This window comes from Trematomus bernacchii, unplaced genomic scaffold (assembly GCF_902827165.1).
Source record: "Trematomus bernacchii unplaced genomic scaffold, fTreBer1.1, whole genome shotgun sequence".
Classification (NCBI taxonomy): Eukaryota; Metazoa; Chordata; class Actinopteri; order Perciformes; family Nototheniidae; genus Trematomus; species Trematomus bernacchii.
In genome coordinates, this window is record NW_022987809.1 from 149,848 (window position 1) to 166,373 (window position 16,526).

A 16,526-nucleotide genomic window follows, 5' to 3' on the forward strand; every position below is an offset into this window, starting at 1 on the left:
AACGTCCAAATGAAGCAGATTTCTGATTTAAAAATATACGGTGCTTAAATGTGCCATCCTGCATAATGACGACTTTCACTTTTGGTACTTAAAGTATATTTTTGTGCATAAACCTTTGTACTTTTACTGTTAACTGAGTATTTTTTTCACTGTAGTATTTCTACTTGAACTCAAGTAAACAATCCGAGTACTTTTTCCATCACTGCACCTCCAAATAAAGCAGATTGTTGTCATTTTTGTGATGAAAACAGATTAACAGACACGTGTACTCACCATCAGTGCAATGTTGTTTAGAAAGGGACAAATATAAGCAGTTCAAATTAAAAATCTGAACCCAACCGAATACCAGATTCACAAGATGCACCGCCATGGAAACCATCACCAGATATTCCGTTATTTTTTGATTTTTTTAAAGACTCTCTCCTTCTATAAAACAAAGCCGTTAGATAGCCTTAGCTAAAGATACCAACTGACACATTGTTATATTTTATAATAGTTAAAGCTAGTCATTAGTATATAAAAGAAAATCCAAATAAACTTCCCTTTCTCCAAGTGCAACATTTAAGTGATGACCTATTTAATAATAATAATACAATACTGTTCGTTATAAATGTTATATGTTCTTTAATTTACCTATTTTTATTTTACTTGATTTCTGATTCTGACGGCTAATTCCTCCATTTCATACACATACAGGTAGGGTAGGTAAGAATGGAGAAACCAGCTCGAGTGCGCTAGAATTTGAAACTACGCAGCCGAAAAACAATCTGCCCTTTCCTTCATACTTCCTTATAGAGCCCCTCCTCCAACACACACGAACGCGCACATGACCAATGAGGGCACGAGATAAGTTTGTGCACGAGATGGAAGGCTGACAGGCAGGTAGGCCATCCAGTTATTTTAGCCGGGCCGGCTCAGATGATTGGTCGTGCTTTTTACAGCGCCACGGCTTCCACAGATGACATTTTATGTATTTATTGTCAAAGCATTTAATTTATTCATTGCTATCGGGATGTTAAGAGCATTCCATGGAATATAACAAAAAGTGTTTCTGAAGTGAATCACCTACCCCAACTTTAAATTACTAGGTTTTTCCATTGTGAGTTCCAATTCCTTTTCATTTGTTTAATAACTGCTATTCTTATCAGAAGAAAAAGGTGGGAATCTTTTTTTGTATTGTCTATTACACACTCTTTAAGGTTGTTGATGACCTTTTAGCTTTAAAGTAATCATTGTAGTACTACATAGCTTTCAAGAAAGAAAGTGGATCATGTACACAACCATCACAACTCCAATTAAACCAATATTAGTGTTCTAATTTGGTACAATTTTATTGCCAAGTACATTTACACTTCTTTTTCTTCAATTGTCCGACTTTTATCCATACAGTATAGCCAATGTATACAGTACAGCTTAAATATGTTCAATCCTGAAGTATTTTTTGTTAGTTTATCAATATGATTGTTACAAAACAGTACACATCACATCAACTGATCAATAATCATAAAAACGTCAAACTAAAATACTGTCGACAGGCATAATGAATCCAGCTTCTCCAATATACTGCTCTTTGAAGCCCCTGTTGTGTTTTTGCACGCAGGTGAAGGTAAGTACAAGATATTGTATACATCCAAAGTACATTTCAAAATCTAAAAACACATTCAGGGTTAAAGTTAGGGGGGAAAAACACAGACAATTCCCTAAAGCACATCCTCTTTTATCGGCTATTTGACTCTAAATTGTACTTTGATTTACAAAATGAACATCATTATATATTAAAGAAGACTACAGCATAGCATTTGGCACCATAACCTAATTAGGAAAATGTTAACCGAGTTAATAAATCAAGTAAGAAGCAGGTCATTTTCTCATAAGACTTCTACACAACGGCTTCTTGTTGCTGAGTCGCCCCCTGCTGGCCGTTTGAAGCACTGCAGGTTAAAAGCAGATCCGTGTTGGCTTCAACTTCAGACTCTGCTGGTTTGTCTCTTGATCGTTTACTGCAATATAGATCAAATATAAATTAGTTATACAATCATTTATGGATTGCAGATTTCAGGGGGGACATGAATAACACATTTTTTATTTCAGGACACCTGCAAAAGATTAAAACATGTCAAAAAGTTAGGATGTTACAAACTGTGCAATGTAGGAAGTACACATGTTTTACTTCAGTATAAGTAGCACCACTAAATTGTAAAAATACTCAAGTCATAAATTCAAAATCTGGCTATCGAAGTTTGAACATCAAAATATACTTTAGTACCAAAAGTAAAAGTACTTGCTATGCTCTTTTTTTCAGAATCATATATAAATATTAAAGTACTGGTTTATAACACAGCTGGTAAAGATGGAGATAACTTTATTTGCTTTGTATACTGATGTTGGATATTTTTTACTTATAATTACAAGTCATTATATGTTTATTCACTAGTTAATTTATATGTGAGACATCAAAAAGTATTTGAATGTCACTGTCTTAAACAAACTAGTTTCCTATACGTTTTTCTTCCAGACTTTGAACTGTATCCTATCAAAGAACTGAGGGCCCCATTTCAATTACAAGACCTACATATAAATATCTAAAACAATCTATAAAATGTCCTCGATTAAGATCTTCTTCGACCTCGTTAAGATTTAATTTATTCTAAAGATCAAGTCTTAAATCAGACTTTAGTTCCACTATTTTTACTGTCGCTACTTTACCTATATTTTGATGATTATACTTTTCTACTTTTACTTGAGGAACATTTTGAATGTAGGACTTTTACTGTAACAGAGTATTCCTACACTCTGGTACTTCTACTTTTACCTGAGTACAATATCTGAGTACTTCTACTTTTACTCAAGTACAAGATCTGAGAACTTCTACTTTTACCTGAGTACAATATCTGAGTACTTCTACTTTCACTCAAGTACAAGATCTGAGTACTTCTACTTTTACTCAAGAACAAGATCTGAATACTTCTACTTTCAATTAAGTACAAGATCTGAGTACTTCTCCCTCTTCTGGTAAATGTACTTCATTAAATGCCACCACTGAATGTGCTCAAATTACCCATAACCCCCCTTGCCTTTGCAGGTGAGCCAACTGGACTGCATTACTCTTTAGCAGTGCAGTACAGTGAGGCGTCAAAGGGTTTACAGTAGCTTAAATATGAATGATTATCTTCTTGTTCTCTTCACCTGGGTTTCTCAATGTCCTCGATGCACTCTGGCAGACAGGTGTTCAGAGTTTCAGGAAGAAGAGACGCCACTAAACCAGATCCCACCGCCACGGCACAATAAGTGACCGCAGGGAGGAGGTGCCACACGTCCTCCAGCAGCATGACGAGCGGAGAGATGGAGACGCCCAGACGTGCTATGAAGGAGGTGAAGCCCAAACCGTTCTGTCTGGAATCAGAAAACCTTTATTAGTCCCGCAGCTTGAACATGTAGAGCAGGGGTGTCCAAACCTTTTTTACCGAGGGCCAAACAATATAGGAAGGGCTGGGTACTCACTAGGGGTTTATTACCTCATAGGTTCTGTTATAAGTTGGAAAAGTCAATCCAATGTGGGTAAATTATTCTTGATACTTGAAAATGCTGTAAGAAAAAAACAGCCCACAGCTCTCCATACGGTTTCATTTATTGTGTTAGCAGCTCATTCCTTAAAACAGAAGCTTCAGAATTCTTATAATAAGAGGAAATAGGAAGGGTAGATTTCAAGGTTGTTATGTAAATGTGTTATTGGGCTTTTTTCTTGTCAACTAAGATTTGTTAGAACATGTTTTCAACTTTAATTTATTTGAAAAATGGTCTCATTAACACGTGAATACTGTGAAATATATTTTAACATAATATATTTAAGAAGTACAATATAAGACAAGCAGAAGTTTATTATACTCAAGTCATTGTACTTTTTTAATGTGCTGAGTGAGGGCCGATTCAAAATGGTACGCGGGCCGCATTTGGCCACCGGGCCGTAGTTTGGACACCCCTGATGTACAGTGTTACAGCAAAAGTGGCAAAGGCATGCAATAATAAAGAGTAAGCTAACTTATTAAATACAGAGAAGAAAAGCACACATTAGTTTTAGAATACAAGAAGACAGATAAGCACACAACCACGGCTAAAAGTGAGTAGCAGCAATTTAAAAAAAAAAAGGGACATAAGTAACATTTTAAAGGTCCCCTATTATACTGTTTTTCATCAATATACTACAGGTCTCAGATATATACAGAACATGTCTCTGAAGTGTCTGGCTCTAAACACCAAACAGATCATTGCAGCATCCCATAATCCCCTCTGTTTCAGCCCTGTTTCAAAAGTGCTGATTCTCTGTCTGTTACTTTAGATCAGGGATGGGCAAAATGGCTGCCCGGGGGGCCGTGACAGTTTGTTGTTATCTATGATTACTATACGCTTTTCATTCATAATTTCAGCGGGAGGGAGGGGGAGCGGTGCTGAGGAACAGCAGAGAGTTGACATTCCCCTTATTGTGTGTCAGCAGAGGCTACAAGTGTCTGAGGTTCAAGTTAGACAACTCATTTCTGGGTTAGTGTTCATGACTTCATGTTTCTGTCATCTTAATGGTTAATCTCAATGCACACACACTTTCCGTGCTTTCCAAGTTTAAAATAGTTGTAGGGGGGGGGGGGGGGGGGGTTGGCTAATGGTTACACAAGCCAAAACATCGTTATGACATCACAAAGTGACAGTGTCAGTAGTCAGCGTACCAGCAGTTGTTTTTATGCATCAAGTATTTTCTCACCTCATTAGGAGTGTTGTTTTTTGTGCGTTTACTTATCCTGAGATTTTCTTTGCATTTTTTAAATTAAAGTATTTATTTACCTCCTGGAGTCGTGCATTTGAGTCCAACTGCCTCGTGTCTGAAGTTCGCAACAGGAAATGGGTGTATGTATACGTGTACGTGTGTATATATATATATATATATATATATATATATAGAAATAAACAAAATTCTATATATATATATATATATATATATATATATATATAGAATTTTGTTTATTTCTGTGTGTATTTATATACATACAAACATGGAAACTTACATCCGAGGTTTGCAGTTAAAATGCCGTAATAATCGGGTCCCTATTTTCTTTACCAACTTTCTGCCTTCCCGCTTCTACTCATTTTTGTTTGATTGTCTGTTTCATTAAATGTTAATATTGAATTAGTAGAATAAGAAAAAGGATTTGTTCTTACCGTACGACTGTAGGAAAGAGTTCAGTTGTGTAGAGGAACACGATGGTGAACGAGGCTTCAGACAGCGATTTACCCAGGACGGCCACCACAGTACGAACGATCCACTTATCTGAGGGGAAATATCAAAACATAAAATCTGTGAATGATCATGATGAATCACAAGGTTTTTATGAACTTGTATATTGGGATATTGGGGGGGAAAGAAAGAAGTCATTCACCACACCTAAAGGTCGAGTGTTGGAGCCATTAACAGCTGATTTATGGACATATCTGACATATTTGAGTTCTAGCGTTATTTGCAACTAATATTTTAAGCACTGTTAAGATATTCTTGTGCAAAACATGTAGCTTGAGCTAATTCCTCTGCCATGCAAATCATGCTAAACATCTCCGCAGTGGAAGTACAGGAGCAGCTCAAGATACAAGGCTTTTATTGTCATTCGTACAAAGCTACAGTGTAGTTCTGTCAATGAAAATCTTAGGTCCCAGGCTCTTGGGTCAAACTTGGTAATGTGATTCATTTGAATTCATTTTTTTCTAATGCTTCAAGGCTTCCAGATGTATCTTGAGCATTAACAGCCCCTAGTTCAGATATCTGACAAAGATAATCCTCGTTGACAAGAATCACCTTTTGCAACGAATAAGTTGATGAAGAGGCAGAGCCCCGTCGACAGCAGGGCTCCCACCTCACCGGACCTTCGGCCAATTTTCTCCAGGTAGAAATACACAGCGACCTTCATGGGCATTTCGATGGATGCAAATATGAATTGTGTGAGGTATGGGTTTAGTCCGAACCCAGTGATATTCAGACTTATCCCGTAGTATGTGAAGGCAACTCCATACCTAGAAAAATGGAACAAAGTGATGAGACTTTCTTTTAAAATTGAACCTGAGCTTGATTAGTTCAGTGCTTTCAGTATCATCAATCATCATAAACCATATTGCACATAATATGACATACAGTCTGTTATTTGCTTTCTTTCTGATCGTTAAATCAATTTAAAAGCCAGGCTTAGCGCTTAATAACTAAATAACAGTAACAGCTAACCTGGCTCTGCCACAAGTTCAAAATCCACCTGCCGACAACTCTAAGGCTCAATAATTAAAATGTTTTATCCCACTTTTGTATATCATACACAATCAGAAATGTCGAAGCCACATTTTGATATATTTGTTAAACTTTGGACAGAATCAGGCTAGCTTGTTTCCCCTTCTTTCAATCTTTAAACCTCATTAAGCTTATTGATGTCTGGGTATTGATCTTCTTATTTAACTCTCAGAACAAAAGCAGATGATAATACTTCCCAATATCTTGACATTCATTTCAATCTTTATTTCAAACAGATTAAAAAAAAAACATTGACACTTACCATACTATCCCTAAGCATATGGAGAGTTTCCTGATATTTGGGGTCTTGAAAAGATCCACAATGCTGTATTTATTTTCTCTGTTTTCAACTTGAGCAGCTTGCAGTAACTCCTATGAGAAAGCAAACAAACACAAGCTGTTCATTTACAGTGTTTTCTCTTAATCTGACATTTTCATTTAACGTTTCTAGACGGATACAAAGAGAAACAAAAGGTTACCACGAACCACACAATGATACATAGACTAAAACATATTGCAAAGAGACACACAATTATACAAAGAGCCACAAAATGACTGCAAAGAGACATACAATAACCGTAAAGAGACACTAAATTGGGTACAAAGAGACACAAAATGATACAATATGACTGCAAAGAGACACAGAATGACTTTAAAAGGGGACAAAATTATACAAAGACAGACAAAATGACTGCAAAGAGACACTAAATTACCACAAAGAGACATAAAATAACCATAAAGAAGATCAACGTACCGCAGGTGTGACGGTGGCCATGACCTTGGTTCTGTTGTTAGTCTTGGCACATTGCGTTATGTAATAATGAGCAGCGTCCGCCTTCCCATTTGCCAGCAGCCACCTCGCAGACTCTGGAAGCCACCTGTAAAACACAAACATGATGCGTTCAGTGTCTCAACGTGGTGCGTTCAATGTCTCAATGACTGCTCATAGGATTCAGTTTCAGGAGGATATGAAGCTCTAATACCTCCAAGCAATCACGGCGAGTATCAAGGGAGAAGTCACTGCCAGGATGAGCATCCTCCAGTCTTTTATAAAGTACGCAATGCCAACCAGAACAAAATTTCCAATCGTCCAATCCAAGCTTATGATTACTCCAGAAAAGGTCCTGTGTTCGATGCCAAACCATTCAACATCTGAAGAAAAGGAGAGCACAAGAAACGGGAAAAGTCAAATGGAAATGTGTTTAATTTCTTGTTTGCATTGTTTTAGCATTAGCCTACTTTTTAGCTACAGTGTAGTTATGTCGATGAAAGTCTTAGGTCACAGGCTCCTCCAACAGTGCAACACAATAAAACAGATAAAATAGTGCAAGAACTTACTTAACGCGATGGAGATGATACTTATTCCCGCGAGGGCCATGCCAGTCAAGAACCTCATGATGGTAAACATCACATAGGAGGTGGAGAAAGCACTCCAGACGGCAAATATCATCGTCCCCAAATAAGACACCAGGAGCAGCGGGCGGCGACCAAACCTGCTCATGAAAAGAAAAAAGTTAAAAGCAAAACTGTACTTCAGTAAATGCTCTTAGTTACGGTTGGGAAAATACTGCATGTACTCTTCCAATATCAGAGTACACAAAGGTATCCCAACTGTAGCTGTGTGCATGACAGGATGTATGATTACCTAGAAGAGCATCAGGACTGTTTGAGGCATATGATAGCTATGTGATTAACATGATGATTCAGCCTCTATGGAGATAGACATATGACAAGCATGATCATTTCTGACGTGGAGCTAATCTGAAGTAAACATTGAATACTGCTTTCTATCCCTCCATCTTGTGACTGTGTAACTCCCTCTCTTGGATATCAGCATGTGAAGGACACTGTTCAGGAACTAGTTGATGCTCTGTATGTGAGGACTACTTCCATTCTGGAGAGGATCAGAAATACATGGATCCTGAGATTGAAGCTCAAGCCGGTGACCAGTGAGATTTTTCTAACAAGTACTTTCCACCTCTGCCTACCTGTCACTCAGGAACCCAAATAACGGTGCTCCGAGCATCACACCGATAAAAAAGATGGTGGCTGTTGCCTTGTTCATCCCCTTCCTGCTGCACACCAGATCCCACTGCAGAGGAAACATTAGAAGCATCAGTAAGGTATTTTGGTAGTAGGTACTAGTATCATAATAAGATAAGATAGGATAAGAAGTACTTTATTGATCCCAATTTGGGATTATTTTGCGTTGCAGCAGCATAAAAATACAAGGCATTTCACATTAGGGACATTAAAAGACTAGAAATAACCAATTCAAAATGTAAACATCTCAAATAGAAATAAAATAACATAAAAAAAGTAGAAAATATACATGTTGAAATATCAAGGTGGGTTCACTTGATGTAATGATTGTAACCTATGCATTTCATTTCAAACATTCAACCAGAACGAATGCTGACATTTGTCAAGAAATATATCTTTTTGTTTCCATATTTGACTTATTTTATGTAATATAGATTCTGATGTATTTCATGTCTCTCAGGTCGCTGCACTCACAGACACACCTCCAACATATAGACTGTGAACAAAAGTCATGTGCACGGAAATGCTGTTTAACAATTGGTCAGACATTAAGCGGGTAAAAACGTAAATCCCATCCATTTCTACCGTAGCCTCCGCCATTATTTGTCAGACAGTTTATAGATTTTGTATCTTTACGGTCATCTGTATATTTTTCTTACTCTGTAATTCATTCAAACCTTTATTTAATGCATTGAGATCATCGATCTCTTTTTCAAGGGAGACCTGTCCAACATGGCAGCAAGTAGGTTACAACATGAACAGAAAACAACAGAAAACACAAAAGGACATCACATTTACATACCTAGAGACTAGGGCTGCACGATTTGGGGAAATAATCTAATTGCGATTTTTCTGACAGATATTGCGATTCGATTTGCGATATTTGTTTTTAAGCGACCCAACGGAAGTTTATTGTAAAATGCGGCCATATCTCCGGCTAGGAAGGTCGTATCAACGTGCTCCCGTCTCTAGCACCCCCACAGCCCGAGCTACAAGTGAAAGAACTAAACTTACATGAAACTTCCGTTGGGTTGCTTTAAAGTCAAGCTTCAGTTTAAGATTCACCCTGTAATGGATGTGTGATGGAGCATTACTGACCTGACTCAGATGCTTTGTTTCACCAAACCATCTAGGAAAGCTCCACTGGAAGCCATTTGGAAAAGTATTTCAAAAATACTTGGCAGGTGATTGGATCAATCTGTCAATCACCTTAGTATCATGGGCCACTTCTGATTGGTTAACAATGGCTGGTGCATGTGGAGCACAGCACTTCTGATTGGTTAACAATGGCTGGTACATGTGGAGCACAGCACTTCTGATTGGTTAACAATGGCTGGTACATGTGGAGCACAGCACTTCTGATTGGTGTGGATGACTGACACACAAGAAGCAGGCTTTGCGATTTGATAATCGCATCATTTAAAATCGCGATTTCGATTTAAAATCGATTAATCGTTCAGCCCTACTAGAGACCAACAGTATCAAGTATCATTGCACCTATCCAAGCTTTAAAAACAGGCAGTGGAACCAATTTGCTCAGTTTCAAATATTTGTGCAGACTGTTCCAAGCAAGAGGAGCTGCGCACATAAAAGCTTTCGTCCCTAAGTCAGTCCTTGCACTTGGCACATCTAACAAAGCCCATCATGTGATCTCAGGCAATAGCTACTTTCAACTCTCTGTGAGATCAGAGAGCAGATATAAGATGGTAGTTTACCCAGCATGGCTTTGTAGATGAACATGTACCAATGACTGAGCCTCCATACAGTGAGTGAAGGCAGACCTGCCCTGGCATACAGGGTACAGTGATGAGTTAATACTTTACAGTTAGTTACAAATATCAGCGCACTGTGATAGGCGGCATCTAACTTGATCAATGGGCAGGTGCATTCATATAAATCAGATCCCCATAGTCCAGCACAGGTCAAAAGGTCACAGAGACTAGCCTTTTCCTGGCCTCAAGCGAGAAACAGGACTTGTTTCTGAAAAAGAAACCTAGCTTCACCCTCAGCTTTCTAAGCAGATTATCGACCTGAAGTTTAAAAGAGAGGCAATCATCAAGCCAAATACCAAGGTATTTGGTAATGCTGGTTTATTTCTATTTCTTTTTTGAGATGTTTATATTTTAGAATTGTTTATTTCTACTCTTTTCATTTGTTATTATGGGCAATGACTATTGGGATTAATAAAGTACATCTTATCTTATCTCGAAAGCATATCAACAGACTCTACACATTTTAATTATGTTCCTCGTTTTTTGTCATACTCTGTAAAGCACTTTGGGCTGCGTCAAGCATGAAAGGTGCTATATAAATACAGTGTAGGCCTATTATTAGGGCTATCAAGGTGTTTGACAGAAAGCCAAATGCATACCACCACTGTACCATCCTTGAAAAACATAATTTCTTGAGTTTTGACAATTTTAAGTCTTTTAAAAGTATGTGTTTTTTTTATAAATGTTTACATGGACTGCCCCCCCCCCTCCCTTAGGGGAATTCATCCACAAAAAACACTAACTTCTGTTAGACGGCTATATGCCATACATTTTTGCATACATTCACAGTAAATATTTATTCAGTATGATAGCTGTCTAACAGAAGTTAAATCCATGTCTCACTTATTCTGACAATGTATTTAACCCCAAATAAAAGAACCCAATAAAAAGAGTTGTTAAATAATAGTGAAGTCACGTTGTAATAACAATCATCTCTCTCGGTTCTTTTTCTGCTTTGCCAAAAGCCACTGTGTCAAGTGTCCTATTAGAGTTGCCGTATGTAGTTGTCCAATATGGCGGACCATCTCGCACATGCGCAGTACAGATCGGGCAGGTGGACCGATCGGGTAGTGACAGCCGGTGCGCCGTGTTTGTTTTACAAAACATGGCGAAGCAAATTAAGTTGTTTGACTGTGGGGTAAAAAGTTCGGCCAACCCGTCAACATCTCAAACGAATGTTCAAAGTGATTCAACTGATAAAGCTCAAGGTGAACCCGAACGAAAGCAAAGAGGAAATGTGTAAAGTCTTGGGAGGCGAAATATATAAGTACATTCACTTCCGGTAAAAGTTCCTTCAAAATAAGAGTCCCGATCTTATTACTACCAAAATAAAAGTGCAAAACGAAACTTTACCATAGGAAAATATTGGCATACAAATATAATCACTTTTATAAAAAGGTAACACATTTTAAATATAGTTAGACATATTAAAAGGTAATTTACAGCATTAATGATTAATATCTAATTCTTAACTGTGAATGGTTTTCATTTATTTAACATTAGAAATGTATTAGTCTGGCCAATGACAGACTTCAATGCTGAAGGGCCAATGGATCTATGGTGGGGATCAGCACAAAGGTCAGGAAAAACCAAATTTGAAAGGGAGACAACGGATGACCAAGAAACTAGTGACTTGCTCAATTCATTTGTGAGGGATCTGTGAAGAACATAACAGCTGCACTACTGGTATTTTGTATACCAGCAATTGAGGGTGGACAAGTTTACTACCACTTAAGTTTCAATTAATTGTGTTAATTACTTATTGTAAAGCATTTGAACATTCTTTTGTGTCACATGTTCATTATTAAGTTGATGTATAACTGTATAGTATCTTAATTATTTAAAATACAAGGTGACTAAAAATGGCAACCGTATTTTCAGTTTTGGCAACCAAAAGCTGATGCCTATTAAAAGTTAGCATTGAGCCCTGCTCTTGGAAAGCACGGAAAGTGTGTGTGCATTGAGATTAACCATTAAGATGACAGAAACATGAAGTCATGAACACTAACCCAGAAATGAGTTGTCTAACTTGAACCTAAGACACTTGTAGCCTCTGCTGACACACAATAAGGGGAATGTCAACACAGGCACCTGTCAACTCTCTGCTGTTCCTCAGCGCCGCCCCCCCTCCCTCCCTCCCGCTGAAATTATGAATGAAAAGCGTATAGTAATCATAGATAACACGGCAGGGTCCGTGACAGTTTGTTTTCATCCGATTTCAAATAAAATTGGTTTTTAGAATATTAAACTTGTTTCGCTAAATTCAGATGATAAATACAACCTTTAAGCTTGTAAAGGCATAATTACAAGCGGTAACTTAACGTCACAGCAGGCATAACAGCAGCCGGTGTTTCTTGTGAGTGTTTCCCGGCCGGGAAACAAACAGAATACACACAAACGCGTCACAGATTATTTCCCGGTATTTGGCTGCCGAACGAAATCATGTACGCAGCTCGTCTTCTTGTAAACTAATGTGTGCTTTTCTTCTTTGTATTTAATAAGTTAGCTTACTCTTTATTATTGCATGCCTTTGCCACTTTTGGCAACCAAAAGCTGATGCCTTTTAAAAGTTAGCGTTGAGCCCTGCACTCTAACACAGGGGTATCATCTCTTGCACTTTAGGTAGCTCTTGTATCTTCTCTTGCATTTTACATGTCGTTGCTGCTAGATTGCATTACCATGTGATAAATACTTGCGTATGCTGCTCTTGCTCTCTTGCACTTTTTGCATATCATGTATTTTGTTTTTGCTATGTTTGTAAAATGTAAATGTCTTAATTATTTGTATGTGAGGGACTGCGGATGGAAATGAGCTCAAAGCTAAATATGGCACTGTTTGTTACACTTGACACATTTTAATGTTTTAAGTGTTCATTACAGTGCATTGTCCCTGCCAAATAAACGATTAAAAGAAAAATAATAATAATAAAAAATGATATAATTAGACAACAGGATCAGTGAGGTAAGCAGCCACAAAAGCAAATATAGCCTAGCATGTTTATAGTTGTTTATATCTCCTTGAATTTATGAATGACCCTATAGCAGGGGTGTCAAACTCAAGGCCCGGGGGCCAAATCCGGCCCGCGACTTCATTTTATGTGGCCCCACAAGAGCTTGCAAAGAATATAATGTTTATTATACGGTTACATGCTACTTTACAGAAGCACGTTGCCCATAAACGACATGTCCCACAATGCATCTCAAATTTCACTTTTTCTCAGAATTTGACTTTTTTTGTCCAAATATGCCTTTTTTCTTAGAATTAGCCTTTTTCTCATAAATAGATTTTTTTTTCAAAATGTCACTTCTCTTTTTCAAAATGTCACAATCAATGTTTTTCCAGAATGTGGCTTTTCTTTTAAAATCATATTGTGACATTCTTACTGAAGAGACTTGCAATTATTTGCTCTAGACTTCTGCTTTCAGACGTAGTTAATTATGAAGTTATATTAATTAATGATATAGTCTTAAAGTTACAACCGGCCCTTTGAGTGCAACCATAATGCTGATGTGGCCCGTGATGAAATTGAGTTTGACACCCCTGCCCTATAGGCTACTTGTCCACCTCTTCCTCCTCATAGGACTCTAATTTGTACTCTTCTCACGTCTTTGAGTTTCAAGAAAAGCACTCTATAAATAAAATGCATTATTATTATTATGTATAACATGAAGGAGTACTGTCATTTGGCGACACTTACCTCTGTGGCCAAAGTGGATTTATATGTGCTGTTGTCGTACACCCATCCTTTCTGACACTGGACAGTGAAAGCCTCGTCGCTGCTGTTGAAACCCGCCAGATGTTCATATTGGGGTTTTGTAAACATCAGGCAGGAGCTCGGGGTCCCGTCCGGCCCCGCTGGAATCCCAAGTTTCTGTTCCTGTGTTAAGTTCCCGAAGAGGCCTCCATCGCCCAGGACGTTGCAGTGGTGATCGGGAACCGCTGCCATGAAGTTATTCAGCAGAAAGTGGCAGGGCAGCGTGACTCGAGACAAGGCCTGAATCAACACCAGCTGGATTTGAAATGTTCCAAATCCATTTATTTCCGAGAGTAGGCTGTCAAAATTCATTTTTGCTGCTGCTGCACTTTCAACGCTGACATGAAGCTTAATATTCCCGGAGTGAAGGAGAAGAAGAGCTGGAAGAGACACATTCACCAGCTCCACGTTAATCATTATGTTTTTTATTTCATTGCACAAAATGACCATTGCTATCACTGTCAGAAAATTGCTCCTTATGGTGGAATGACAAAGAAAATCTGCATAAATGACTAAGTAACGTGCACAAGTTAAGCAGTGTAACAAATACAATACTCATGTTTTATTCAATAACAGGTTAACTGGAGTTTACGGTAAATCAATATCTTCTTGGGCTTCATAACTGTGCATTTAGTGAATCAACAACATATTTTCCATGTGTGATGCACACATCTTCCGGCGCAGACTGAAAACTCATCTCTTTCAACTCCACTTCGAGCGATACAATTACTAACAAAGCACTTATATACTAACAAAGCACTTATATACTAACAAAGCACTTATATACTAATAAAGGACTGGCTTATCTAAAGCCAGTTGAGTAGCACTTGAAATCTTTTGTCTCTATGAAACCTGATGTACTTATATGATTCTGTTTTCTTCAAGTTTGTATCTTCTTGTTCGAATGCACTTATTGTAAGTCGCTTTGGATAAAAGCGTCAGCTAAATGCAATGTAATGTAATGATGCTGCATATTCTCATAAAATAAAAAATAAAAGTGTCTTACCTTTGGCATTAGTCTTCTTTTTCAGAGAACATTTTGTCAATTTTTTGTCTACAACGAAACTTCTTCATTCACAATTATCTAATGCAACCACAACTACAATCTACATCAGTACTGCATGTAAGGTCACCAACACGCCTTGCAAACAATGATGTTTTGTAAGAAAAAATCAGCAGCAATGCACACAGCTATTGATCTTTGACTCTGAGAAATCAGTAATTAGTTCATGTAGCTGCTGTTTTTTTTTACAATATTTCAACTACTTTCTGAAATCCTCAGCTTTTCTGATATTTCATAGGAAAGCTTTTAAAATGAGCATTACATTGTTGGAGTCGGGAGGCCTGTTAATTTATTCCGGCAATTACTCAGACCTACTAATTGACCTAACAGAAGGGCTGCAACAAACGACTAATTTGATAATCGATTAATGGACTATTCGGATCGTTAAGGTTTTAACTGTACTACTACTTTTATCGATACCGCTTATCTATCCGGTCCTTTAACGGTACTCGTATCGGTTATTTTGAAAAAAACAAGGTCAATTAACTAAACAAATTGTGAACAAAATGAACATTGCTTTTTATTTAAATAAAATAAATAATATTTCACATCAAAAGAAACAACTTTTTAACAAATCGTATTAAATAATGTGATGACAGAACTGTAAACAGAATAGCTGAAACTTTAACAAAATAAATAACTCAGTTACCTCTAATCATTAACCCATGTTTGTATAATTTAGTTAACTCCGCGTGTTGCAGCTACAGTAGCATACATAACATACCTGACCATACCTCGTGGAGGGGGCTATAGAGCTACTAGAAAGACAGTCGAAAACGGTGCATTCCTTGAACTAAAACTATGGCGAAATATGTTCGTCAACGACGTATTTTTCCATGACTAAAACGAGACGATGACGAGACGACACCGACGGCAGTAAACAATAACTGTAACGAAATCAACATCCAATATAGTTGATGAAAAGTGACGAGACGAATTATTATCAAAGATAACGTTACATCTCTGATAGTCAGTTTTTCTCCCAGCAGTTCCATTTCCGGTGCTGCGGCTGGGCAGCAGCTGTGTGTCTGTGCTGCGCGCGGCGGTACATTTGAATTACACTGGGGTTGCGGTCGGATAATCCAAAAATCAGCTCCTAACGTCTAACCCTATCGTCTATTCCTTGACCTCTGAGTGAAACGTCATGGGGTTAAGGGATAGTGGATAGGAGAATTCAAAAGGATTTAGGAGGAGAGACTGCGGTACTTTAGAGAATCCGACTGCATTTTCACTATCCGACGTGTTTATGATGCGCCAGCGGACGTCATAAAAGTGCGTCTACTGCTGTGGGGAAACTATGGAAACTACAGTTTTCTATACAGCGGACTACAACCATGGATGTATAATAAGAACGAGGGACTACTGTAAACTCATCTAGAGACTCTGCACCGTGCTCTGATGCTGTTGTTTTATGCTTTATGAACGGGGACAACAAAGAAACATATTCTTCATGACCAAAGTTGGAATTGAAATAAAAAAGGAAAGTGAAACTTATGCTCGTCACCCTCTCCCTCCGGTCCACATTAATACAAATGATCCCAATACGTATGATTGTATGAAAAGATCTTAAAATCAATA

The 16,526-nt window shown here is 37.8% G+C and overlaps 1 protein-coding gene across 1 annotated transcript; it reads right to left on the bottom strand.

Moving 5' to 3' along the window:
* Positions 1-1,306: 1,306 nt before the first annotated feature.
* Positions 1,307-15,496, bottom strand: LOC117498749 (solute carrier family 22 member 7-like). Its single transcript, XM_034150897.1, has 11 exons — positions 14,892-15,496; positions 13,829-14,265; positions 8,305-8,408; positions 7,655-7,809; positions 7,300-7,468; positions 7,071-7,194; positions 6,579-6,688; positions 5,837-6,051; positions 5,209-5,317; positions 3,187-3,393; positions 1,307-2,000 (listed from the first exon to the last, which is right to left on the bottom strand). Exons 2-11 carry the CDS (start codon positions 14,195-14,197, stop codon positions 1,880-1,882), a joined length of 1,683 nt encoding a protein of 560 aa, XP_034006788.1. The 5' UTR covers positions 14,198-14,265; positions 14,892-15,496; the 3' UTR covers positions 1,307-1,879.
* Positions 15,497-16,526: the final 1,030 nt, after the last annotated feature.

Bases quoted from the DNA above. Each gene is read 5' to 3' on its own strand.
- LOC117498749 (XM_034150897.1), bottom strand. From the start codon at position 14,197: ATGAATTTTGACAGCCTACTCTCGGAAATAAATGGATTTGGAACATTT. The intron at 6,689-7,070 runs GTACGTTGATCT...GCTTTCTCATAG, and splicing joins TGGCCACCGTCACACCTGCG to GAGTTACTGCAAGCTGCTCA. The intron at 6,052-6,578 runs GTAAGTGTCAAT...CCATTTTTCTAG, and splicing joins ATATGCTTAGGGATAGTATG to GTATGGAGTTGCCTTCACAT.